This window comes from Tetrahymena thermophila (genome assembly GCF_000189635.1).
Source record: "Tetrahymena thermophila SB210 genomic scaffold scf_8254378, whole genome shotgun sequence".
NCBI lineage: Eukaryota > Ciliophora > Oligohymenophorea > Hymenostomatida > Tetrahymenidae > Tetrahymena > Tetrahymena thermophila.
In genome coordinates, this window is record NW_002476162.1 from 152,436 (window position 1) to 174,745 (window position 22,310).

General features: G+C 21.8%; 9 protein-coding genes across 9 annotated transcripts; 3 read left to right on the top strand and 6 right to left on the bottom strand. All coding sequences in view use genetic code 6, as the record gives it.

Annotated features, from left to right (window-relative positions):
- Window positions 1-49: 49 nt before the first annotated feature.
- TTHERM_00616090 (cyclic nucleotide-binding domain protein) lies at window positions 50-3,475 on the bottom strand (the record flags this gene model as incomplete). The annotated part of the gene is made up of 1 exon (XM_001024679.2): window positions 50-3,475. One exon carries the CDS (start codon window positions 3,473-3,475, stop codon window positions 50-52), a length of 3,426 nt encoding a protein of 1,141 aa, XP_001024679.2.
- Window positions 3,476-4,054: 579 nt separating this feature from the next.
- TTHERM_000616099 (kinase domain protein) lies at window positions 4,055-6,014 on the bottom strand (the record flags this gene model as incomplete). Its single annotated transcript, XM_012800177.1, has 13 exons — window positions 4,055-4,157; window positions 4,218-4,304; window positions 4,361-4,474; window positions 4,540-4,629; window positions 4,687-4,776; window positions 4,863-4,952; window positions 5,007-5,093; window positions 5,152-5,241; window positions 5,311-5,400; window positions 5,465-5,551; window positions 5,612-5,704; window positions 5,758-5,829; window positions 5,884-6,014. 13 exons carry the CDS (start codon window positions 6,012-6,014, stop codon window positions 4,055-4,057), a joined length of 1,224 nt encoding a protein of 407 aa, XP_012655631.1.
- A 799-nt stretch (window positions 6,015-6,813) lies between these two features.
- On the bottom strand, window positions 6,814-8,102 carry TTHERM_00616100 (hypothetical protein; the record flags this gene model as incomplete). Its single annotated transcript, XM_001024680.2, has 2 exons — window positions 6,814-7,302; window positions 7,371-8,102. The coding sequence occupies 2 exons, from the start codon at window positions 8,100-8,102 to the stop codon at window positions 6,814-6,816; spliced, it is 1,221 nt and encodes a 406-aa protein (XP_001024680.2).
- Window positions 8,103-9,595: 1,493 nt separating this feature from the next.
- Window positions 9,596-10,517, top strand: TTHERM_00616110 (transmembrane protein, putative). Its single transcript, XM_001024681.2, has one exon. The coding sequence runs from the start codon at window positions 9,634-9,636 to the stop codon at window positions 10,399-10,401; it is 768 nt and encodes a 255-aa protein (XP_001024681.2). The 5' UTR covers window positions 9,596-9,633; the 3' UTR covers window positions 10,402-10,517.
- Window positions 10,518-11,144: 627 nt separating this feature from the next.
- On the bottom strand, window positions 11,145-13,139 carry TTHERM_00616120 (hypothetical protein; the record flags this gene model as incomplete). Its single annotated transcript, XM_001024682.2, has 6 exons — window positions 11,145-11,320; window positions 11,483-12,297; window positions 12,342-12,577; window positions 12,700-12,870; window positions 12,935-12,993; window positions 13,043-13,139. The coding sequence occupies 6 exons, from the start codon at window positions 13,137-13,139 to the stop codon at window positions 11,145-11,147; spliced, it is 1,554 nt and encodes a 517-aa protein (XP_001024682.2).
- Window positions 13,140-13,799: 660 nt separating this feature from the next.
- TTHERM_00616130 (hypothetical protein) lies at window positions 13,800-16,056 on the top strand (the record flags this gene model as incomplete). The annotated part of the gene is made up of 6 exons (XM_001024683.2): window positions 13,800-13,998; window positions 14,058-14,481; window positions 14,550-15,073; window positions 15,123-15,221; window positions 15,280-15,891; window positions 15,944-16,056. The coding sequence occupies exons 1-6, from the start codon at window positions 13,971-13,973 to the stop codon at window positions 16,054-16,056; spliced, it is 1,800 nt and encodes a 599-aa protein (XP_001024683.2). The 5' UTR covers window positions 13,800-13,970.
- Window positions 16,057-16,912: 856 nt separating this feature from the next.
- TTHERM_00616140 (arylamine N-acetyltransferase) lies at window positions 16,913-17,770 on the bottom strand (the record flags this gene model as incomplete). Its single annotated transcript, XM_001024684.1, has 1 exon — window positions 16,913-17,770. One exon carries the CDS (start codon window positions 17,768-17,770, stop codon window positions 16,913-16,915), a length of 858 nt encoding a protein of 285 aa, XP_001024684.1.
- A 1,537-nt stretch (window positions 17,771-19,307) lies between these two features.
- On the top strand, window positions 19,308-20,593 carry TTHERM_00616150 (hypothetical protein; the record flags this gene model as incomplete). Its single annotated transcript, XM_001024685.2, has 5 exons — window positions 19,308-19,388; window positions 19,452-19,662; window positions 19,709-19,959; window positions 20,007-20,104; window positions 20,170-20,593. 5 exons carry the CDS (start codon window positions 19,308-19,310, stop codon window positions 20,591-20,593), a joined length of 1,065 nt encoding a protein of 354 aa, XP_001024685.2.
- Window positions 20,594-21,435: 842 nt separating this feature from the next.
- On the bottom strand, window positions 21,436-22,139 carry TTHERM_00616160 (transcriptional regulator cudA, putative; the record flags this gene model as incomplete). Its single annotated transcript, XM_001024686.2, has 2 exons — window positions 21,436-22,046; window positions 22,100-22,139. 2 exons carry the CDS (start codon window positions 22,137-22,139, stop codon window positions 21,436-21,438), a joined length of 651 nt encoding a protein of 216 aa, XP_001024686.2.
- Between the last annotated feature and the right edge of the window lie 171 nt (window positions 22,140-22,310).

Genomic DNA, 22,310 nt, shown 5'->3' on the forward strand with positions numbered 1-22,310 from the left:
ATAGCTTATGTATAATAATAATTTAATTATTTTTTTATGTATTTATTAATCAAGAAATATTTACAAAATTTATAAAGGCATGAGGGTTGATAACAACATAGCCTTTGCTTTTGATAGTATTGATTTTAGAATATTCACTATTTATTTTATCTTAATCAATTTTACTCTTTTTGAGTTCATTTAGGTAATTAATTTACTTAAACTTTCTCATTTTTCTTAAAACTTATTTTCTGGTTTCATTGTAATCAATATGCTAGTTTATTTATAATTTTGAAAATGCTAAACTTGGTTTAAAAGATTAATCAATTGCTTTATTGTTATCAAAGGAATTTTAAATAGAACTAGAATTTTATACTTGATTTTATTGCAAGTCAACACTCTAATATAGTTACTTGAGTTATTTTTATGCTTGATTGTTCAGCTAACTTAAAATCTATTTTTTAGCTTTAATCATTTGTTCTGATTTAAGATCTTTTTCAAAATTAACATTATCACTACAAGATAATTATATTTGCTTCCTTACAACAGATGTGGCAGCTATATTCTTTAATTTTGCAGTTAAATTTATTTCAGATTCTTCTATCTATTGAGAGACATTAACAATATTTTCTGTAGATTTATCTATTATTCTACTAGTATTCTTAGAATATGATAGCCTTTTATTTTACTTAAGTAGTTAAGACTTAGATAGGTCAGTAATTCTGAAATTTTCGTTGCACGATATTTTTCCTCTGGGACTATTAGCAACTGATTAATTTTATATTTATATAAATGAATTATTTTTATTTCGCACTGATGAATTGAAATTTGATCTTTCTGAGCTTAGAGGTCTATTGAGACTTTAGTTCAAATAATTTTTTGGAGTTTGGTTTTATTTTATGTATTACATATTAATTTTAGGTACTTATCTAGATTGTAACCTTTCCTAGCTATTTTAAGTAATGTTATATGTTGTGTCATTATCATTACAGTCAATTTTTTTACTATTTTGGCTGCAAAGCTAGCTTTTTTTATCAATTGTACTAAATTCTAAAACTTTATCAGAAAATCTTTAGAAATAAGAATTAGCATCATTTGTAGAAGATCTATTTGTTTCTGTTTACTAGCTGTCTTACTTTGATAATTATTCATCAATTAAGTTGTTATAAGTTGTTTTGAGTAAATTTCTGTTTCTTGTGGAGGATGGTGCACTCATACCTCTTGGTTAATTTTACTAGTTTGCAGTAATAAATAAAGGTTCATATAGATATTCTTTCGGTAATTACTCATTGCTGTTTTTGCTTTTATTTTGGACGGAAATTAGCTTATTAGGAACTATTTTCGCTGTTTTTATATTTTGCCTACTATTCGATTGGGATCTGCTTACATTAACACAATCAGTATTTCTTTGATCTGCTATTAATTTTTAATTATTAACAAGAATACTCTAAAAAGAACTACTGGTACCATGAAAATACTTTAACATCTTTTCATGTATACCATGTTTTGCTTAGCTATTTTATTTTAGATTGACTAGAAGGTCGCGCTCGTTAAGAATCTCACATCTATTTATGAGATTTTATATAGAAATGCAAAAGACCTCACCTTTTTATGAATTGCAGATAGCATCCATGCAACGTGGAATTTCACTAAAAACTTCATAATCACCAAAAAGTTCACCTTTACTTAACACTGCTAATTGTATTTTCCTAATAGCTTTATTTTAATTAGCAGGTCTGTACTTTCTATTGAATTCTTCATAATTATAACGAGCTGGGTCTTTTGGAGGCTAATAATCAACTGATGTTTGCAAACAAAATTCTCCATCCTTTACAATGTAGAGATGGTCAGCCTTTTGTTTTTCCTTAAAAATTTTATCTCTGAATGTAAATGTTTTAATATCAAATGAATAAATTATCATATTTAAAGCTCTACGACTTATTTTATCGAATCCAGGAACTTATTATAAAAATTAAATATATCCTTTTATTTTTTAGCTTTCTATAGAAGCTATAGCTTCTTTAAAGTCTTTTTTATTTAAAACTGCAAAATGGCAAATCGAATTGCATACAACATTTGCCATACGAGGAGCATCATTTAATAATGCTAGTTCTCCAAAGCTTTAGCCAGCTTTGAGCTAATTAACATTTATCCAATATTTCTATTCATGTGGAGGAAAAATAGTTCTTTCTTATTCATTTTTATTTTTTAATATGCTTAGAAAAGCTTGAGATTAGTTGTCTTAAAACACAAATGAAGGTTTAGGCATTTATACAATATTTGAATTTTATTTCGTTAAATCTTATCTACTTTAATCTTTTGATTAGGATATCTTTTAGTTATCAATTTTAATAGAATCATCATTAAATTCATCTTGCAGGTTTAGAGGAATGCTAAATTCTGATTTTTACCTTTGTGATTGATCAGTTGCGATATTTTTTTTTCTTTTAACAGTAGTTTTATTTGAATTTGAGTTTTTTAATTAAGACATTTAATCAGGTTGTTATTATTTGTTACCAGAGTTATTTTCTCCTTCTTTTTTTAGCTAGCTCTATGCACGTCTTTCAGCCTACTGATGCAAGCTTTATCCGTGATTATCTTAGAGAACTGTATCACTTGTGATATTAGAAAAAGTAGGAATGTTTATACTTTAATTATTTAAAGGGTTATCATTTGAATCGTTTCTATTTCTATTTATGACTCCTTAATTATTTAAAGAAATGCAAGTCTAATGTATAGTGTTGTTTTTCACTGATTCGACTGGAGATTATTGCCTAGCAAAAGGAGAAGGAGCGTTTCTACTAGCTTATGTGAAATTTAAGTTTGCATTATTAGTTGAGTGGCTTTAAGTAGGAGATTACTGAAATTAATTATTTGTTTTATTAGCTTCTTTGCTTAAGCTAGTTACTTGACTATTTAAAATTTAGGTATTTGAAGGCAATTAAGAATTGGTAGTAGCTGGCTTTATAAAAACACCTACTGAACCTTATAAAATAATAAAAAACCTATCACCTCTTGTACCTTATTATATTACCAAATCATGAATATCATAGGTCTCTAGTTTTAGCATTTTATAGAGATTTAATAAAGCATTGGAACCACTTTATTCTTCAAATTTTTAAAAAAATTCAATAGATTAGAAGGTCTTTTATAATATTTATAAATCAAAATGATTTCTCTCAGCAGATGATTTTTGTAGAATTTACAAGCAAACTTCATAAAGTTCTTCTGGATTCATCAAGTGAATTTGTTTTAAAATTTGTAATTTACGAGTATTAGATATTAAAAATGAAGATCTTTTTGACTCTTAAATAATCTTTAAGGAATCAAGTGATCCAGTTTAATCATCGACTGACTATGTATTATGATTGCTTAATGAAGGAGCATGTTCTCTTTTTTTTTATTTGCTTTGTTTTGTATCTTGCTCTATTTGACTGTTCGATAAAACTTCATCTAAATCGCTCTCAGCGTTTTCGCTAGCTATACTCTTCATCATTATTTTATAGAGCTTCAAATTTAAAAACTCTTTTTTTTGAAAGAAATTTTATAATGATAAATTTAATAATTGAAGGAAACTTTACCAAATTTATAAATATCTTGTACCGCATTTTGTATTAAATAATAACAATCATTCAACTAATATAAATCATTACATTAAATTTAATTAAATTAATGATTCAGTTAATATTTTTTTTTACTTAATAGCATAAACCATCCATATAATCAATATTTTATTTTACACTTCATAAAGAATCGAATCTTATGTAAGTTCAAGAAAAAAAGCTGACTTATCCACTAATTTTATTTATTTTTTATATTAATCAAAAATAATTTTAAATTTGCTCATTTTTGATAAAAAAGTTAGTAGAATAAATTCAGATTCAAAAATTGAAAAAAAATTAAGCAAACTAACTACAAAATTGAATATAAATTTGATAATTTAAATTAATTTCAGTAAAAAGAATCAATTATAAAAGCTCATTTAGAATTAAATATATTATTTGCATTCATGACACTTTATAAATATAATATCAACCAACAAAAATAAATATGCTCCTTTTAATTTAATGAAATTTCAATTAATTGGGTCTAAATGTACAATCACTTAGGTCAATCTTATTATTTTTCTCATCATAAATTCTACTTTTTTTCTGTCTGACAGTATTTGGTTATTAAAGCTAAATTTTTAATAATTTCATGAATATTAATTATTTATCATTATTTAAAAATTATCTTACCTATAATCTAATATCAAATGGTGTAAGAACTTATTTTACTTAAGGATGCTAAATAATGGATTAAAAGAACTTTTTAAATCATTTTTCCTATATAATAATAATAAATAACTAATTAGTAAAGAACTTAAAATCTAAAATAATACCTAAGATACAAAATAAATTGCTTTAAGTTTTTTAAATTACTATTAAAATCCCTAAAAGCAGAAACAAATTAAGCTTTATTTAATTCAACATGTTCAGCCGTTAACTTATTACCACTATTTATTAATTTATATTTATTTTTATTTAAAAAAATTACTATTAAAATTAAAATCCTATTTACGATAAATTTATCTCCAAATAAGTTAATAATCTGCATTTGTTAATATTTTCCAAAAGATGTAAAAGTCCTAATGATGTTATCTGATTTGAGCTTTTATTAATATAAATTTAAGAATATATATCTATTGTAAAAATTTAATATTTATACCTCAAATAAAGTTATAGCTTTTACAAATTAGGAATCTATTATATACCTTATGCTATTGATTTCAAGCCATCTGTTCCAATTAGGTTCCATCTATTTTATTTTTAATTTTATTGCAATACTTTTAAATTATAAACTTGATTCTATTATTTTAATTAAAGTTTTTGTTGTATGTATACCCTGAATTAATAAAGAGTTTATTAACACTAGTCAACTTGCCTAAAGCTGCACCTATTTAGATTGCTTGTGTATCTTATATGTCATTTTTACTAATTAAAATTAAAAAGTCTGTCGTATCTTTCTTAAATTTATATAAAATTTACCTGAAGAATAGAGTGACGTCAGTTAAAGTTTTGATATGGCTCATTTTTTCAATCAAGTAACTCATTCCGTTTTCAATTTAATTTTCACTACATTAATTAGATTTTCAATAAATCTTTATTTATTTTCAAAACATTTTGAAATTACTAAAGCTTAATGTCTATAGTTTGCAGCTGTTTTAGCTCACTAATAGCATCTGCTAGATGAATTACACCTTACTGTTTAAGTTTATTGTGCCTTAATTAAAAAAAATATATATATATAAAATATTTTAATAAACTTTATCTTAATAATAAAAATTTATACTTTAGCTTTAATTTGAGTGTTTATAAATTGCTATTTAACTTTAAGCTTGAAGACATTTCTTAGCATATAGCTGAATCTATATTATTCTAACTATTAATATATTAAAAAGTGAAATTTGGATATTTTAATCAGTTCTACAATTCTGTGGAATTACTTGAACTCAGCTTCGAAAAATATTAGTTATTTCATTTTTGAAACCACTGAAAGGACTTCAGATATTTTTTTGCCAAGTTGACAATTTCTATTATTACATAAAAATTATATCTAATTTACAAATAATATTTCTTTTAAGCTATTTTACGTAAAATCTAGAGTCAAGTGATAACATTTTTTAGAAGCATTCAATGCCTTTAATATGCTATTATAATGATCATCTGATAATGTATTTTTACCGCTATTTAAAATAATTTATTTCCTTATTAAACTTCAAAATTTAATTCAACTTACTAAATGTCAATATATACTAATTCTCCTTCTTCAGATTATTTATATTCAGAATCATTTATGGCTTCTGCATCTCTGATAATTATTTTATTCATTAGTAATTTTAAATATCAGTAAATTCTAAATTACTTTAACTTCTTTATCAAAACCTCAATTTCGTTAGGCTCTGGTGGAAAAAGAATTGAATCTATTATCCTAATCGCATTATCAGCTGTTATCTCTATTTCCATTTCCTTATTTTACTGTAAATTTTTTTCCATGTCCCTATGTTTAAAGATCAGATATAGTTTCTCAAAAATTATTAAAATTTGAAGTCTTTATTCTTAAAATTTTTAATTAATTTATGAATTAATTCTTAATTTCAAAACAATAAAATTTTTGTAAAAATCCAAAGAGAAGATAGTAGAAATTATCATAAATTTTTTTAGTATAATTTAAAAATGATTTCTGTATTTTTCTCAAATAATGTAGAATTATAAATATAAAATAAATTTAAAAACTTAAATTAAAATTTTCACAAATAATAAATCTACTTTGAGAATAAATTGATTTTTAATATAACTTTACTAAAAGTTTAATTTAAAGTTTCTTTGGCAAATTTTTTGATTTGAATGAAGCCAAAATATCCTTAAAAAATTTATCAGCCTAAAAGTAAATAAAGAATTGTTAAGAGAAATATAAAAATTTATTTTTATCTTATTATTTTAAATTTAGAAAGTAAATATGAAAATAAACTATAATAGTAATTCAATTAAAAAACTGATTATTTTATTTTGTAATTTAAGTTAATTCATTTATTAAATATTCAAAATTTCTAAAAGGGCAAAAATTATCTCTACAGTAAATTCATTTTTTACAAAAAGTTTTGTTTGCTTTAAAATTAATTTTATGTTTTTATAGCAAATATAATTTAGTTCAGTGAAACTAAAATATTTAACTATTTATTTATATACTAATTAAAGATGTAAATATAGAATTTGAAATATATAAATTTTTTAATTAGGTTTTTTATATCCAGAAAAGCTAACTAATTAGTTAATTAAGTATGATAATTGGTTTTCATAAAAATGATTAATTTAAGTTATTATTTTTTTTGTTGATTTAAGTTATTTCAAATATCCCTCTATTATATGGATAATCTCTTGACATTGATCTTCCTTTTCTGTATAAAACTAAAGGACTGTTATTAAAGCGATGAGAAAATGTTTATCCTAACACTTTCTGCTTATCACTAGAAAGTAAAGGATTTATTTAAGCTTCAAATTCTTTATCGTAATAAACCTCATTGATCAAAAAGCTTGTTTAATCTAAAATTGGATTTGCATATTTATGCTTTCTTCTGAGTTCTTAAGGTATTAATGGGTTAGTTATAGGCTAAAGCTTGTATTATAAATTCCACTTTTTTCTATTGCTGTTGGCTTGTTTATCTTTAATAAAGTTAGTCAATTCATCTCTCATAAAAATTTCCTCTTTAAGCTACTCTCTTGTTTGATCATCAATGAGTGATATTTTTGATTGGTCACAAATTTCTCTTTTATTAAATCTAAGCTATATTTATTAAATTAATAAATTTTAAATTTTTATGGTTTTATTTAGTAATTAGTTATTGATTGTACTTAAAACTATGGGCCTAACTACTTCTCTGGAATATCAGCTCTTGTTTCTTGCTATACTTTAAAAGACTCATTCAATCCAGGATTATATTTACTTTGTCTTTATTTATATAGCTAGTTATCTACATTTTCAAACCTTGTTTAAAAATCTCTTTCTGATTCTAAATTTTTCAGCTTGTGTATAAGGTGTCTTTTCAAGTTGGTCAAATGCTTTCTCGCTTCGTTTGTATTTTCTATTTCTATGATTTTATTACCTTTTGATACTAATGCCTTATGGGGATACTTTATAGGAGATTCATAATTTCTGTCTCTATTCCATTTAGAAGATAAAAATGGTTTAAATGTTTACTAATCATTTTTATTGTTATCCAATAACACTACTTATTCGTTTTGTAATCGAATATATGTTTCATCAAGTTCATTTATTGATTTTATATCGTTACAAGTCTTTATGAAGCTATTGTCCTATTCTTAACTCTAAATGTTTGGTATCAAGTACATGTCATTTAGTGGATTTGTTTAAGGATCACAGACAGGGATTATTTGTGACAATTTTTAGGCTTAGCTGTAAAAAGCTTAAGCCTAAAAATTGACTGTATTATATTGGCCATCTTGTTAATTTTATTCAGATCTAGGTATTAAAAACTTACTGTTCACAATTCTTTCATATGAACTTTATTTTTATAATTTTTTCTCAGTTTTGCAAACATATTCATACTGCTTTTGTATTATCATTTGCTTATAAATCTTTAATAATTTACAAATTAAAATATTACTATCCTTATTTCAAGTATCTAAATATTAATAAATATTTACCACAAAAATAATCTTAATAGATAATAATAATAATTATATTGATACAAATTAAACAAATTTACATTCACTATTTTTTAATTGCCCTAATTCTTTGATTACTCAATACTCGAACAACTGAATAGTTAGAGAACGAATAATGGTGTTGATTGAATAAGAAAAAAGTTTTAAAATAGTGTACTAGTATTTGAGGAACAAAGAGAGCAAAAAAAAAATATATTTTCCTTCATTTTTGAATAAAATTTTATCCATTTTTGAATTAAATTTTTTAACATTAGATCATTTAAAATATTTTATTTCAAGATATAATTAATTTTTATACAAAAAGTTTTAAAAAATAGTAAGATCTAAGTTAAACAGAATATTATTAAATATGAAATAAAGTAATTAAGTTAAAAAATTTTTAGAATTATTATGTTTTTAGATACATATTTTTTTATCAATTTAAGATTTTTTCATTTCTTATTTTACTACTCCTTGTTTAATGATCTTTGATAAAATTTAAGTATATTAGTGGATATCATAAATAAGAGATTATACGTATACACCTATTACTGCTGCCTTAAAAATAGTAATTTATTTTTTATTTGTAATTTTTAATATTTATAAAGTAACTCAATTAATAATTTAAAATACAATGGAAAAAAAAATAATGAATTCATGTAGAAATTATGGTTATTAAAGTAAAAATAGGTTTAAAAATGTAATTATTTCTTAAAAACATTAAGTTTGTATCAGAATTTTCCATCTATTATTCTCTAAATCGTTTTATAAATGATTTATCTTAATTGTTTGAAGTGATAAATATAAAATAGACTTCTACTTAAACATTTTTACAGCTTCTTTTAAATTTCATCAAATATAATTTATCGAAATAAATAAAGTTTTTTTCTTGTTATTATATCTTCTTTTGTAAAAATGATTTTAATTTTAATTAATTATTTTAAATTTGATGTAAATTAATAAATCTAATAGATTATAAAATTGATTTTTATTTACTAATTATATTTATTTTTATTATAGTTTTTAGTTTAAGCTATCATAAATATTTTGATTAATTAGAATAATTTCATTATTTTTAAAAATAAAATCTGATGATAATCATCTAAATCAATATGACTTTAATAATTTAATATATTGTAATTGAGTTAGAGATATAGAAGAATAAATATTACATATATGAAACTTAATTTATCATAATTAACTGAAATTAAATATAAAATACTATAAGAAATATTTAAAATAGAAAAATATAGCAATAGAAAGAATTAAATTAAGATTGATATTTAATTTAATTTAAAGCGTCTCTAAAAAGTAAATAAATAAATAAGTTATTTTTCTATATAAATTTTTTCTATAAGCAATAATATAAGGTAGAAGAATCTTTGATAATAAATTTTAAATAAATAAATATCAAATTGATTAAATAGATAATAAAAAATAAGATATTAAAATGTAAGTATTTACTGAAGATACAAACTAAATAAATCAAGCATATTTGCTAGAAAATAATACAACTAAGTTACTTTTTTTTAGGATAATTTTTACTATTTTAAGCGCTTTGCCATGGTGGACTTAGTTCTATGAATATAGTAAATTTGAAATATGGAGGGTATTAACTAATTGGGAGTTTCTAACATACTGGGGTGTGTGGAGTATTCATCTTTATTTTATTTTAGCTCTAGTTGATACCATTTACTATAGAAAATATGGCAAAGAGTATGAGAGTAAAATATGGAAATTAACTCACTTTCTCTTTCATTTTGGATTTAGTACCTCATTAGCTATCTCAATTATGTTCTGGGTTTCTTATTATCCAGATTTACCTGATAATTAAAAATATAATGTTTGGTTTATGTTTTGTCAGATTCTTCAGCATGTGTTGCTATTTTTGTGTATTGCTACAGAATTTATGTATAACAATATAAGATTTGCTTGGGTTCATTTAAAACTAGTTATGCTTGCTTTGGTGAGCTACATGATTGTGAATCTTATAGTAACTTTTGCTTACAAGCCAGTATATGACTCAATAGACTGGGTTTCAGTAATGTGCTATGTTTATATAGTTTGCGTCTTCGTTTTAGTTATTCTCTACTTTGCATTTGCTAAATATTTATATGAAAAATACAAATTGCCAAAAATTAATATATAAAATGCTAAAACAGATTCTCCAACTATTTTCCCACAAGCAATTGAAAATTAAGTCTTAGAAAAAATTTGAGAAATTAAAAATACAATTAAAATAAATATTGAAGTTTACATTACATATATGAATGTATTTATTATTTTTATAATCAAAAGTTATTTTATTCAATCAATAAAATATTAAATTCAGATAAAATTTATTATGGGGTTTTCAAAACATTTTTTTGAGATTAAAAAATTTTTATACAAATGTTATTTTTTTTATATGTAGGATCATCTTTTTGATCTGATTATTAGATTTGCTTTTTACAGCCATCGTTTATTTTAAGTAATAAAATAAACTTTTATTAAAATTAATTAAAAAATAACTAATAATTTTATGAGAAATAAAAATAATTATTTTTAAACTTAGATTTGATTTATTGAATAATAACTCAAATTCTAACATATTAAGTTTTTCTCTCTATTTATTATGATTAATTAAATGCTAGGATCATGTTCATCTTTACATATTTTAAAAAGAAAAACTGTAATTATTTCATAATCAGTTTTTAGTAATTAGTAATTATTTAATTAAAAATTTTTCTAGTATTCAAAAGTAAAAGTAGATCTCTAATTTGAAATTTAGTTAAAAATAAATAATTACAAGCAGGAATTTTAAATAAAATTTTGAATCCTCTACTTCACTTAATTTACCAATTGTTTATTCGTTTAGATTATTTAATTTTTACAAAAATAAATATTTTCACAAAATTATTTTAAAAATTGATTGATAATTTTATTAGCATGTTTATTGATTTTATTAATTTAATTACAATTTCAAGCAAAACTATACTTCATACTATTTTCTTTAATATGTATTTAATTATTTTAATTGAAGTTATTTGAAGTATTTCTTAAAGTTCCTCTAATACCCTTTACATTTTTATGCTTAGTTCTAAAAATGTTACATTCATTCATTACTTATATTGCATCAGATGTAACTTAATCATCAACTTGTTTAAATAAAAAAATTAATATAAAAAATTACAATTCTAATACTTTTTTTAGTATAAAATTTATTAAAAATAATAAATTTATAATATGAAGAATTATAAATTCAATTTTTTAACATTTTTTTGAATATGATTTATTATTTGAAATTTTTAAAATATTACAAATTTGATTTGTTTCAATCAGGTTTCCAACTAAATTTTCATCATAAACTTCTTTTAATTCACTTTTTAGTAAAGGTTGCTTGATTGCTAGTTCAGTCAGAGCTTTAAAGTGTGTTTTTTAGTGCAAGATTGGTAATATATTTTATCCTTTAATGTGACTGTTATTATGGTGATGAATCTTCTACATTTAATTTTAATATGTATTTTTTTCTGGGGTGCTAATGTTTAATGTGTTTTTATTTGATTAATAGTTTAAATTATTTATGTTTATGTTATTTGTTAACTGATTGTTTTCGTGTTTTTAGTTATTCAAATAATCATTTATTTAAATAGAGCTAGACCTTTTTGACTTTACAATCTAATTTATATTTTAATTTTATTTTAAGTAGTTTAGATCATTCTTTTAACTTAAAGTATTTGTTAAGTCTTTCTTTTTAATAACATTTAAGTCTTCAACTGACATATCATTACTTGTTAAGCTTTTTGAATTAGAATCATATGGAAGGCTTTTGTTTCTATTTTTTCCAGAGTTTGTCTAAAACCTATTGTTACCATTAGCATACATTTCAGAAACAAAATTGTTTTAAAAGCTTTTATGCTCTTTGATAATAGAAGAGTTATTTAAGATTTACTAATGCTAATTAGTTTGTTTATTTATCTAATTCTACATTAATATCAAATTATCTTTATTGTCTTACTGATCTTGTTCCAGGTTTTATGAGCTATTATTTTATGATATAAATATGTCATTTTTTGTTGTGCTAGGTCTTATTCTTATTTTTCCTATTTAATCCCTCAAGCTAACCTTTTTATTACTTATAAATCAAAGTTAAATTGAGCTAAAATACTTCTAGTTTACTATGAAGTAGGTGCAGTTTGAGGGACATAAGGATGGTCACTCCTTAAACCACCAATACCTTACTCAAATAACTAATCAACTACTCGCTCATTTTTAAATGAAGCTTTAAACTTCATATCACCATAAAGTTCCTTGTTCTTTTCTCTTGAGCGAAATTGATAAGGTTTAAATGGAATGAAAGGATTTGTTTGATTTAGCGATTTATTACTTTCATACATATCAAGAGACATGTTTTGCTATTTATATTAAAATATATACTTTCAACTCAAAGATATCTATCAATAAGTAAATGTTATTCTAAAAGCTGAAATAAAAGTTTTATAACTATGTAAAAATAAAAAGAAAATTATCCTATTACACTTTGCTTATGACTCACATAATTTGGGGATTATGCACGGCTTGGGTAATCTTTTAGTTTCATTATTTTTGGTCCTATTATCTTTGACTCGTCCTCAGGTCTAAACTTATTGACCAAGTTCAATTTCATATCAACAATATCATCATATATCTTAATTGGCTTTTACTTCATCTATTTGTTTAAAAACACAATTAATTTCTATATTTTGTAATAATGCAAAGTTTATAGCAATTACTTCTGAGAGAAATTAGTTGAGTCTTTTTTTGTAGTTCTCAACCATTTAATCCTTTTAAACTAATATCATTAAATAAACTAAATAATCTAAGAAAATAAAGTAGAATACTCTATCTTTTTTCCTTCCATTTCTACTCGTTTACTCTCTTTTTTTCATATTAAATCTGTTCTTTGAGTTCATTCTCAAACTAGTAAATGTTAAACATTCTATCTTGTATTTAATTGGTATTTAAAAATATTCAAAAGTATGTCGCCTTAGTATCTATCTATCACCTTTAAAGATTATCAACTACTAATTAATGATATCTAAATATAACTATATATTTAATTAACTAATTTTATTATTATTTATTTATTCAATCACTTATCCAATCATCAATCTAATTAATTATTAACAAATCATTTAAAATTAATTAATACTTTTGTTTAAAGTAATTTATTTGTATTTGTTTACAAGTAATTTCTTTTCTTTTAAAACCACTCATTCTTCTCTATTATTTTTTGTAAAATTAAACGAATTTATTTATTATATTTGCATTCATTCAAATTAATCAGTCAAGCAACAATATTTATCAGATTAAAATATATTTTATTTTTAAATTAATTTTGTAAAAACTAGATTTATTTTTTATTTGATTCATAATCTATGTAATAATTTGATTAAATTTAGAAATTAAATAAAATTAATTTAATCATAATGAATGTAGAAAATTGTAAGTAGAATCAAACTAAATCTTCAAAGCAACAGCACATTTAAAATATATTGAAATTTTTCACTACATTAATTTTAACAAATCCATTAAAATTTCCATTCATTTAATTTTTTAAGAATTATTTGTTTATCCTACTTATTTTTTTTCGATAGCACTTTGATTCTGTTTGAATTGATAAGGTTTTTTATATAATATAATTCCTTTATTGATAATATAAATTAAGAACATAAATTGAATATCCAAGGCTAACTACAACATAAAATTTAAAATAAAATTGCATATAAAATAATAGAAAAGCAGGATTCATCTGGTAGGCTAGCTAATATGGGCGGTTATTCTTTTGGGGCAAATGGTAATTTATATGCATTTATATTTGAAAAGAAAATATTAATTATTGATTTCAATTATTAGAAGCAGATGCTAAGGTAAAGAGTAAATCAGCTGTCTCGCTAAAGGGGAAAAATAAATCAAAAGAGTAAGAAAAAAATGAGGAAGATGAAGAAGATTAACAAATTGAAAAAGGCAACAATAACTAAACTAAAAGACAATAAAATAATATAAATACTAAAATTTCAGGAAACTTAAGTGAATTAATTGATGCTGCATAGGCAATCACTTAACAGGATAAATAATTTATGTCTTTTACTCAAGTTAACGAAATTGACATTAATGAATTCTAACAAGAAAATTTAATATTTTAAGACAATCAATAAGGGGATTTTAATCATGATTTATATCACTATTGCATTCAAGATAAGCTTAAACAAAAAGAGTATGAATATTTCTAAAAATTATCATTAGATTTTTATACCTAATAGAGAATACCACAAAATGAGTAAATATTTGTTTGTTAACTTTAAATATTCAAAATAACTTAGTCTAATTGATGAATTATTAATTCAGATATAACGATTTGAAGTAAATGCTATAAAGATAAAAGGAAATTTTAGAAAAACAACCTAGTGTTAATGTAAATAGCTTGTTGAATTTTGAAAAGAAACTGAACTAGCTAGAGAGGCTTTGGGAAGAAATAAAAGTAGAGCTTAAAAACAGTTAAAGTAAATAGTAGAAATAAGAATAGCTATCCTAAAATAATAAAAGTTTTAACAAAATGGGTGTACAATAATTAAGAAGTATAGAAGGAGCAGAAAATTTTAATTTCAAATACACAAATTTGAATGAATAAGAATAAAGTTACATAGATCATAGTGATGATAACTGCTACGAAAAAGAGAACAACAAATATAATGAAAATAATAATATTAAATATCTAAAACAAAGTTAAAGCGGCAATTCAAAAAATAATTAAAAAATAGTATATCAGTTCATAAAACCCAATAAAAAAGCAGGAGGAGTAAAAACAGAGCACTCACCTCAAAATTTCAGAGAAAGTCCTTACTCGGCTAATCACAATAATAATATAAATTGTAATTTATTCAAAAAAATAGCATATAATTAATATTCATATTTAAATAGAAAATGGAAATAATTTGAATAACAGATAACCTAATATTTAATCTACATCTCACTCTCCAAAAAGTAGAAGCAATCCACAAAAACCTGTGAATCATAATGGTCAGTTTAATTAGATTATAAATTTAATGTATATTTTATGGAAATATTTTTTAAACAGGAGTATAAATATAAAGAATGTACGCTCCATTTAACATAAGTAAAAGTAACTAATAGATTAATGGGTATTAAAAAAATTAAAATGACCCAGCATAATATCCAAGAATAAAATCAACAGCTACAAGAGATTATTCTCCTTCGAGGCCAATAAATAATAGCAGCATAAAGGCTGTAAAAATAAGTGAAAATTCGGCTAATATAGGAAATATGTCTAAGGAATAAAGAGGAGGATAAAGTACTGCATAAACTTAAGATAGCTTGAATTATGGAAGTGAAATAGGAAACAAAAAACTAATTTAGGGCCAAAGATATCAAGACTCAGAAAATTTATTATACACTTAAAAAGTAAAAATAATATAACGAGAAGTCAACACAAATAACACACTTAATAGATCAGCAAGTCCAAATAATGGTAGAATGATTGCAAAAGATCATCAAATACAAAGGACGAACTTCCTTGTAGCTAAAACATCCTCTTCAAGCAATAACGTGAATAATAAAAGCAAACTATAAAATAATTCATCTCCAATAAAAAAAGAATCAAATTAATTTTTTAGAATAACATCTTCAAAAAAACAGTCTAATGAATAAGTTTAAAAATCTCCTTAATAAGGTATTTTTATTTTAAATTTTTATTATTTTAAATCAATATTTTTAAATAAAAGAAGCGAATAATAAGCCAATAAAGATTGCTTAGAATATATAAAGCACAAAAAAGAGACCTAATTCCCCTCATAATAACCACCGATTTAAAAAATTAGAATAATAAAATAATTGAGCTTTTTAGCAAGCAAGCATTTAAAAAACAAAAATCATTTTAATTATAAAATCCTTTAATTTTATTAAGCTATTAAGAATATTTGAGTATAAAATATTAAATTTTGTTAATTTCTATAAAAAAATTATTTTATTTTGTTATATTAAATAATAAAATTATCATTAAAAATGTAATTACTACATTTATTTATTTTTTCTGTCTCTTCAATTTGAAAGTAAATCTGTATTTTTATATATAAAAGCTTCATAAAAATACAGAAAGATGCAAAATATCTTTACAAAATACAAATTTATATTTTAATTATCTTTTTCTTAAAATATAAAAGAATTGGCATACTTATACTTTATATTATATTCTTGAATGAAAGATGTAAAAATATTATAAATGTTTGTACATTTTAATAAAATTAAAGAATTTTTAATTAAATAATCACAATGATACTCTTACTTACTAAAAAATAAGATTAAAATTTAACAAAATTTTTCTAAATTACAGAAAAATAAGATCTCAAATAGTAAAAATAGATATTCAAGAATAAAAATCATAAAATATTAACAATAAAAAGACAAAAACAATAAAAATAATACTTATTTATAAATACTACTACCATAATGGATTTTTTACTAACCCTCAAGTAGAGATGGGTATAAATATTCAAGTATTCAAATATTTAAACAAAAAAAATAATATTTATAAAATAATATAATAGTAGAGTGTGTTATTCAATTTATCTATTATATATCTTATATAAGTAAATCAATTAAGACTATGGTTAAAAATTAACTTAATTAATTAATTAACTAATTTTGTCTAATTAAATTTAAAATAAAATGTGATAAAAATGCAAATTGTGTGATCATGCCTAACTCTTTTCAGAATATGTTTAATAAGCCTTTAATGCAAGTTCTTTATCTACCATAGGGAAGTATTTTGTCAAACATTCAGCAAATTAGTCTATATTTTAAATAACTTCCTTTGGTTCTAATTATTTTTTTTCAACATTTTCTACTAAGAGATCATTATTTTTGAGGCAAATGGAACCAGATGAAGGGAATCTAATCATCCACAGGACACTGTGAAATGGAGATTTAGCAGTCCCAGTGTAAACATCACCTTAGTGATCAAGCAAGTCTTCATAATCTTAATAAACATTAAAAGTATAACTGTTGAAAAAGTTGTTGACAGGATCAATTCTATTCAACACTTGCTTAGTATCATCCTCCCATTCATAATAATACTAACCAAAAGAATTTTGAAACATTTCAGTTTTTTTGTCAAAATCAACCTTGAGTGGTACATTTTTGAATCCTAGACCTACATCAACTAAATATCTATCACCCTCTTATAGTAAGTTTTTAACTAATATTGCAACATGATTTTCAGGTATTTTCAAGCAAGATGATTATATTATCTATGCATCATAGCCAAGATTTTATAGAAGACCACAGAAAACAGGATTCAATATTAAGCAAAACCCTCCACTTCCAGACAAAACGAGCTGTTTGATTTCTTCATAAGTTAACTATCTTCTGTCTTGGAATGGAGTTGCTAGAAGAAATACATTTTAAAATGGAATAAGATCTTAAGCTTTCTACATGGCCAACTCTAAGTACTATAATCTACATTGTCCCTCAACGTATCTCTCTAATTTTAAATTCTTTAAAAATTGATCTGCTTCAAGATCAGATAACTTAAGCTATGTGTTTTTTTTCATTTTTTGATTATTAGATATTTTGTTTATTTTAAATTAATTATTTTTAATGATATTTTTTTCTCAATTTAAAGATAAAATTATCATCCTTAAAGTAAAATAAAATCCTGAAATTTAATACTTGAATCTTTCTTAAATTAAGTGGTAATAAAAGCAACCTTACTTGTTTTTGTTGTTTAATAATAATGTATGTAAGATTTTGTTATTTAATTCATAAATTTATAAAAGTCAAAAAATATGTTTTGAATCTGCTTTAGCAAAATATAAAAGAAATTAGTCTACCTCTATCAAATCTATCTACTAAAAAATATTTTTTGTTTGATGTTGAATTAAATATACTTTTTTTTATATTTTTGCTTCTTTTATCACTAACAGAGACAGAGGTAATTTTTCTTCTTCTTTTTATTAAAATACCATAGAAATTAAAGGATAAGTGGGGAGAATTAACATATAAACATGAATTAATTAATATTATCTGATTGTCAAATCTTTAGAAATTTTCAAATAATTTATTATTATGTTTTGTAGGAATTGTATCTTCGCAATGATTTAATGATTTGGAGTAAATTCAAGTATTAAAAAAACTGTAAAAATAGATTTTCTCAATCAAGATTTTCATCTAAATTTATATATTTTTTGATATATTTTATCTAATTCCGTGATATTTTTTTTATTTCTCAAACTTCTGCACACTAAATAACTCTCAGCTGCATTTTTAGCTTAATTTTAAAAAGTACTTTTCTAAAATAACTTACGATAAACTATTATTTCTTTAGTGTTTATCCCCTATATTTATTTTCAAAAGTATATGTAAAATATTCATCTAATTTTCTGATCAAATAGTTTAATTTATACAAATTGAATAATTTAATTTAGATCACATCGAACTAAAATTGACTGATAAATAAACAGTTAAAGATGAAATTAAATTTTTGTAAACCAGTTTATCAATAAGAATCAAATATTAATCAATATTTTTTGTTTTAAAAATAATTTCTTTCCATAGATAGAAAATTTATCAATAATATAGTTTTTATCAGTTTATCTTCTGTTTTATTAAAATAAATTTTAAAAGAAAAATGGTTTATTTATCCTATTTAATTATTGAAATTAGCTAAATAATATTAAATTTTAATGAACTGTAAATATTTCAAAAGATTTTTAATCAAGTAAAGAATAAATATTATAAAATAATCATATTTATATCAAAAAACTTTATAAAAAATAACAAGTGTTCAATTTAAAATAACTACTCTTGGAATATTTTTCAATCAAATATTTTTCTTCATTGATTGATTTTTATAAAAACACGTTTTAAATTTAATTTATCATATTAGGTTAAAAGCTAAATTCATAATTAATAATATAATAGCAAATATTCTCTTTTATTTATATATTATATATCTTTGAAATTAAATATTTCAGCCAGCAATTAATATTAATTTACTATTATAATTATTTATTAAGTAGATGCTTATTTATAAACATAAATTTAGTAATTAATCAAATTTGTATTTGTTTCTATTAAAAAGATAAAAAAATGAGTGAATATGGTTGGTTAGCAGAAAGTACTATTATTCCTAAGAAGCCAGGTAAAAAAATAGAAGTCGACGATTCGTCTGTAAACTATTTTAGTTGAAAATTCAAATATATATATAATCTATTATCATACAAACAAATATAGTTAGTATCTTTATAGGTAGCTTTGATGCAAAAAAAAGATGAAGCATCAAATGGAACAAAAGCAACAAAAAAGTTAAGTAAATAGCAAGAATTATTTATGAAAAAAAATAAAGGAGTAGAGGAAAGGATGAAGAAAGATATAGTTTAAGAAATATCAGAAAAAACTTCGCAAAATATGTTAGCAAAGAAAGAAAAAATTTACGAAAACTTATGTATTTATGATTGATCTCTTAGCTATTATGAAGTTTTTACTTTTAGAAAAAGGAGGAAAGAACATTACAAAATTACTTGTTGATTTTGAATAGAAAAAGATAGACAATATGAATGAAGATGAAAAGAAGAACTTTGAAAAAGAAAGATAGCTATTCTACGAAGAAAAAAAGAAAGAGTTATAACAAAGGGAAGAAGAAATTTAATAAAAAAAATTCAATATTAGCCAATATTCTATGAACAAGCAATTTGTTTAAGAAGAAATAGAAAGGCATGAATGGGAAAAAGAAATGTTACAGGTAAATACATTTTTTTATTTAATTCTTCTAAATTTAAAAAATAAAAGGAATTAGAAGATGGAGTAACAGAAGAGATGAAAGAACTCGGTAAAAAGAATCTTATTCAGTAAAGATACGATAGGCATGCAACAGTTGATGAAAAGAAGTAAACATACTTTATTCCTACTATTAAAATTGAATTAATTAATATCTATCAATTTTATAAGATAGTTAGAGCAAGTATTAAAAGAGGAAAGTAAAGAGCAATAACTATTAAGTGAAATAAAGAAAAAAAGGAATTTAGCTTAAGAATAAAGAAAAAACAAATTATAATAGTTAAATTTAGAATGAATTTAATTTTAAGAAATTATTTTATATTATTAATTGTTCTTATTTTATATAAAAGCTAATTTTATTTCAAGCTTTTTTTAATGGCAATTACTATTTACTTTTAAAAAGCCATAAAATTAATTAATATTCTAATGTAAGTTATATTATTTAATAAATTAAACTTATTCATAGTATATTGTTTACAAAATTTTCAAAAAAAATTAATATTTTAACCTTTAATAATTTTTTAGACAATAAACTCAAAATTCATTAATTAAAGTTGTCATTAAGAGACAATCAATTAAAATATTTTTCATTGCAATGAAGAAATATATAATTTTGAAGAAAAAAATGAAGATATAAAAAAGTCTGAAATAATTTGTAAATGGAGTAAATGAAATAAATTTTGAAATTTATATTATGCTATGTATCAAAGCATATATTTAAATTAAAATAGATAAATTTTCATCATTTTATAAAAATTTCCAAAAAATAAAATTTAACAAAAATAATAAACCAAAGTTAAGTTCTATTGTCATTTTTATTTTTTTTTTAAAGAAATTTTACAAAAATTTAGATATTTATGAATTAAATTTGATATTATTTTATGTCAATTACGAAATAATAAATAGATAAAATAGAGTATTTAAAAGTTATTTATTTTTTATGCCTCTCAATAAAAACTTAATTGATAAGCTCCTTTCATCTAATTAGTATTTATAGTTTTTTGATAAAATGTGTTCTTTTATTTAATTTTATAAACCCTTTACATTGTTTAAAAATTTAGTAATATACATTTTATATATTAAATAAGTATTGATTGCTTATTTTATGAATTTATTTTAATATTATGTTTTGCCCTCAATTGTATTAACTTAATTAGAATTTATGAATTATTAAGTTATATTTGAAAGTTAACTAATATTGATATATTAATGATAAACATTAATAGATATAAACTTAATATTATTATTTATTAATTAAGAATTTATAATTTTTAATAAAATATTTATTATTTTATACAATAAAATTAATAAAATTATATATATATATTAATCTAACGGAAAAATTAATTTTTTATTGGTTTTTTTGTGATTTATGTATTTTTAGAAATCTAATTACTTTTTATCAAAATGATAAATTTGGTTAGCGATAAATAGAATGGTTTCATCTTAAGACATCAGTGTTATTTAATAAATTACTGGAATACATTAAAGTATCGTTATTATCATCTAGTTATTTTAAAAACTAATCTATATCATCCATATTACTAGTTTAGTTATTTATTTGAAGATTATTGTTGTTATGATTATGATTGAACTAATTAGTATTTATATTGTTTTGCGTTGTATTTTAAAGGATGCTATTATTTAAAAAATGATCCTATAGGAGTTACTGATGGATAATGCTTAATTATAAATCTTATTTGCTATTATTTTACCCAGAAATTCTAATGATGGAGTTTTCTTTATCGAAATTTCCTAAAAAATAACTTTTTTATAAATTGTATTACTAGGATTATTAATTATTTAGAAATGATTAATTAGCTCCAGTCAATTTATAATCTAATAAATCTAATTCTTTAAGCAAGTCTTATACTGTTTTAGTATCTAAGCTTTGTTAACCCTTATGGATTTATTAATTTTACATCATTACTAATTCTTTTTCTGTTTGCTGTTATTTTTTTTTGCCATCGTCTACTACCATATTTTTGAATTTTTGCTACAAAACCTATGCTTAAGCTTCTTATTTATCTATCTCCTCTAAATCCTTTAATACTTTAAAATATTTCAAATTTTTAGATTTTGTAATTTATAATAAAATAATTTACAGTTTTCTAAATCTTGATTAAAATTATCGTCTTAATTCATTTTTAACTTTTAGTTAATAGTTTCTAAATTACTTTTTTTATGATTATGTTTTTAGTGTAAAAATTGCAAAATTACTTTCAATATTCATTAATTTGAAAATTTAAGAGTATATTTTTAAAACAAATAGCAATCCTCAAATTAGTTGCTTCTATTTTAAAAATTAAATATTTT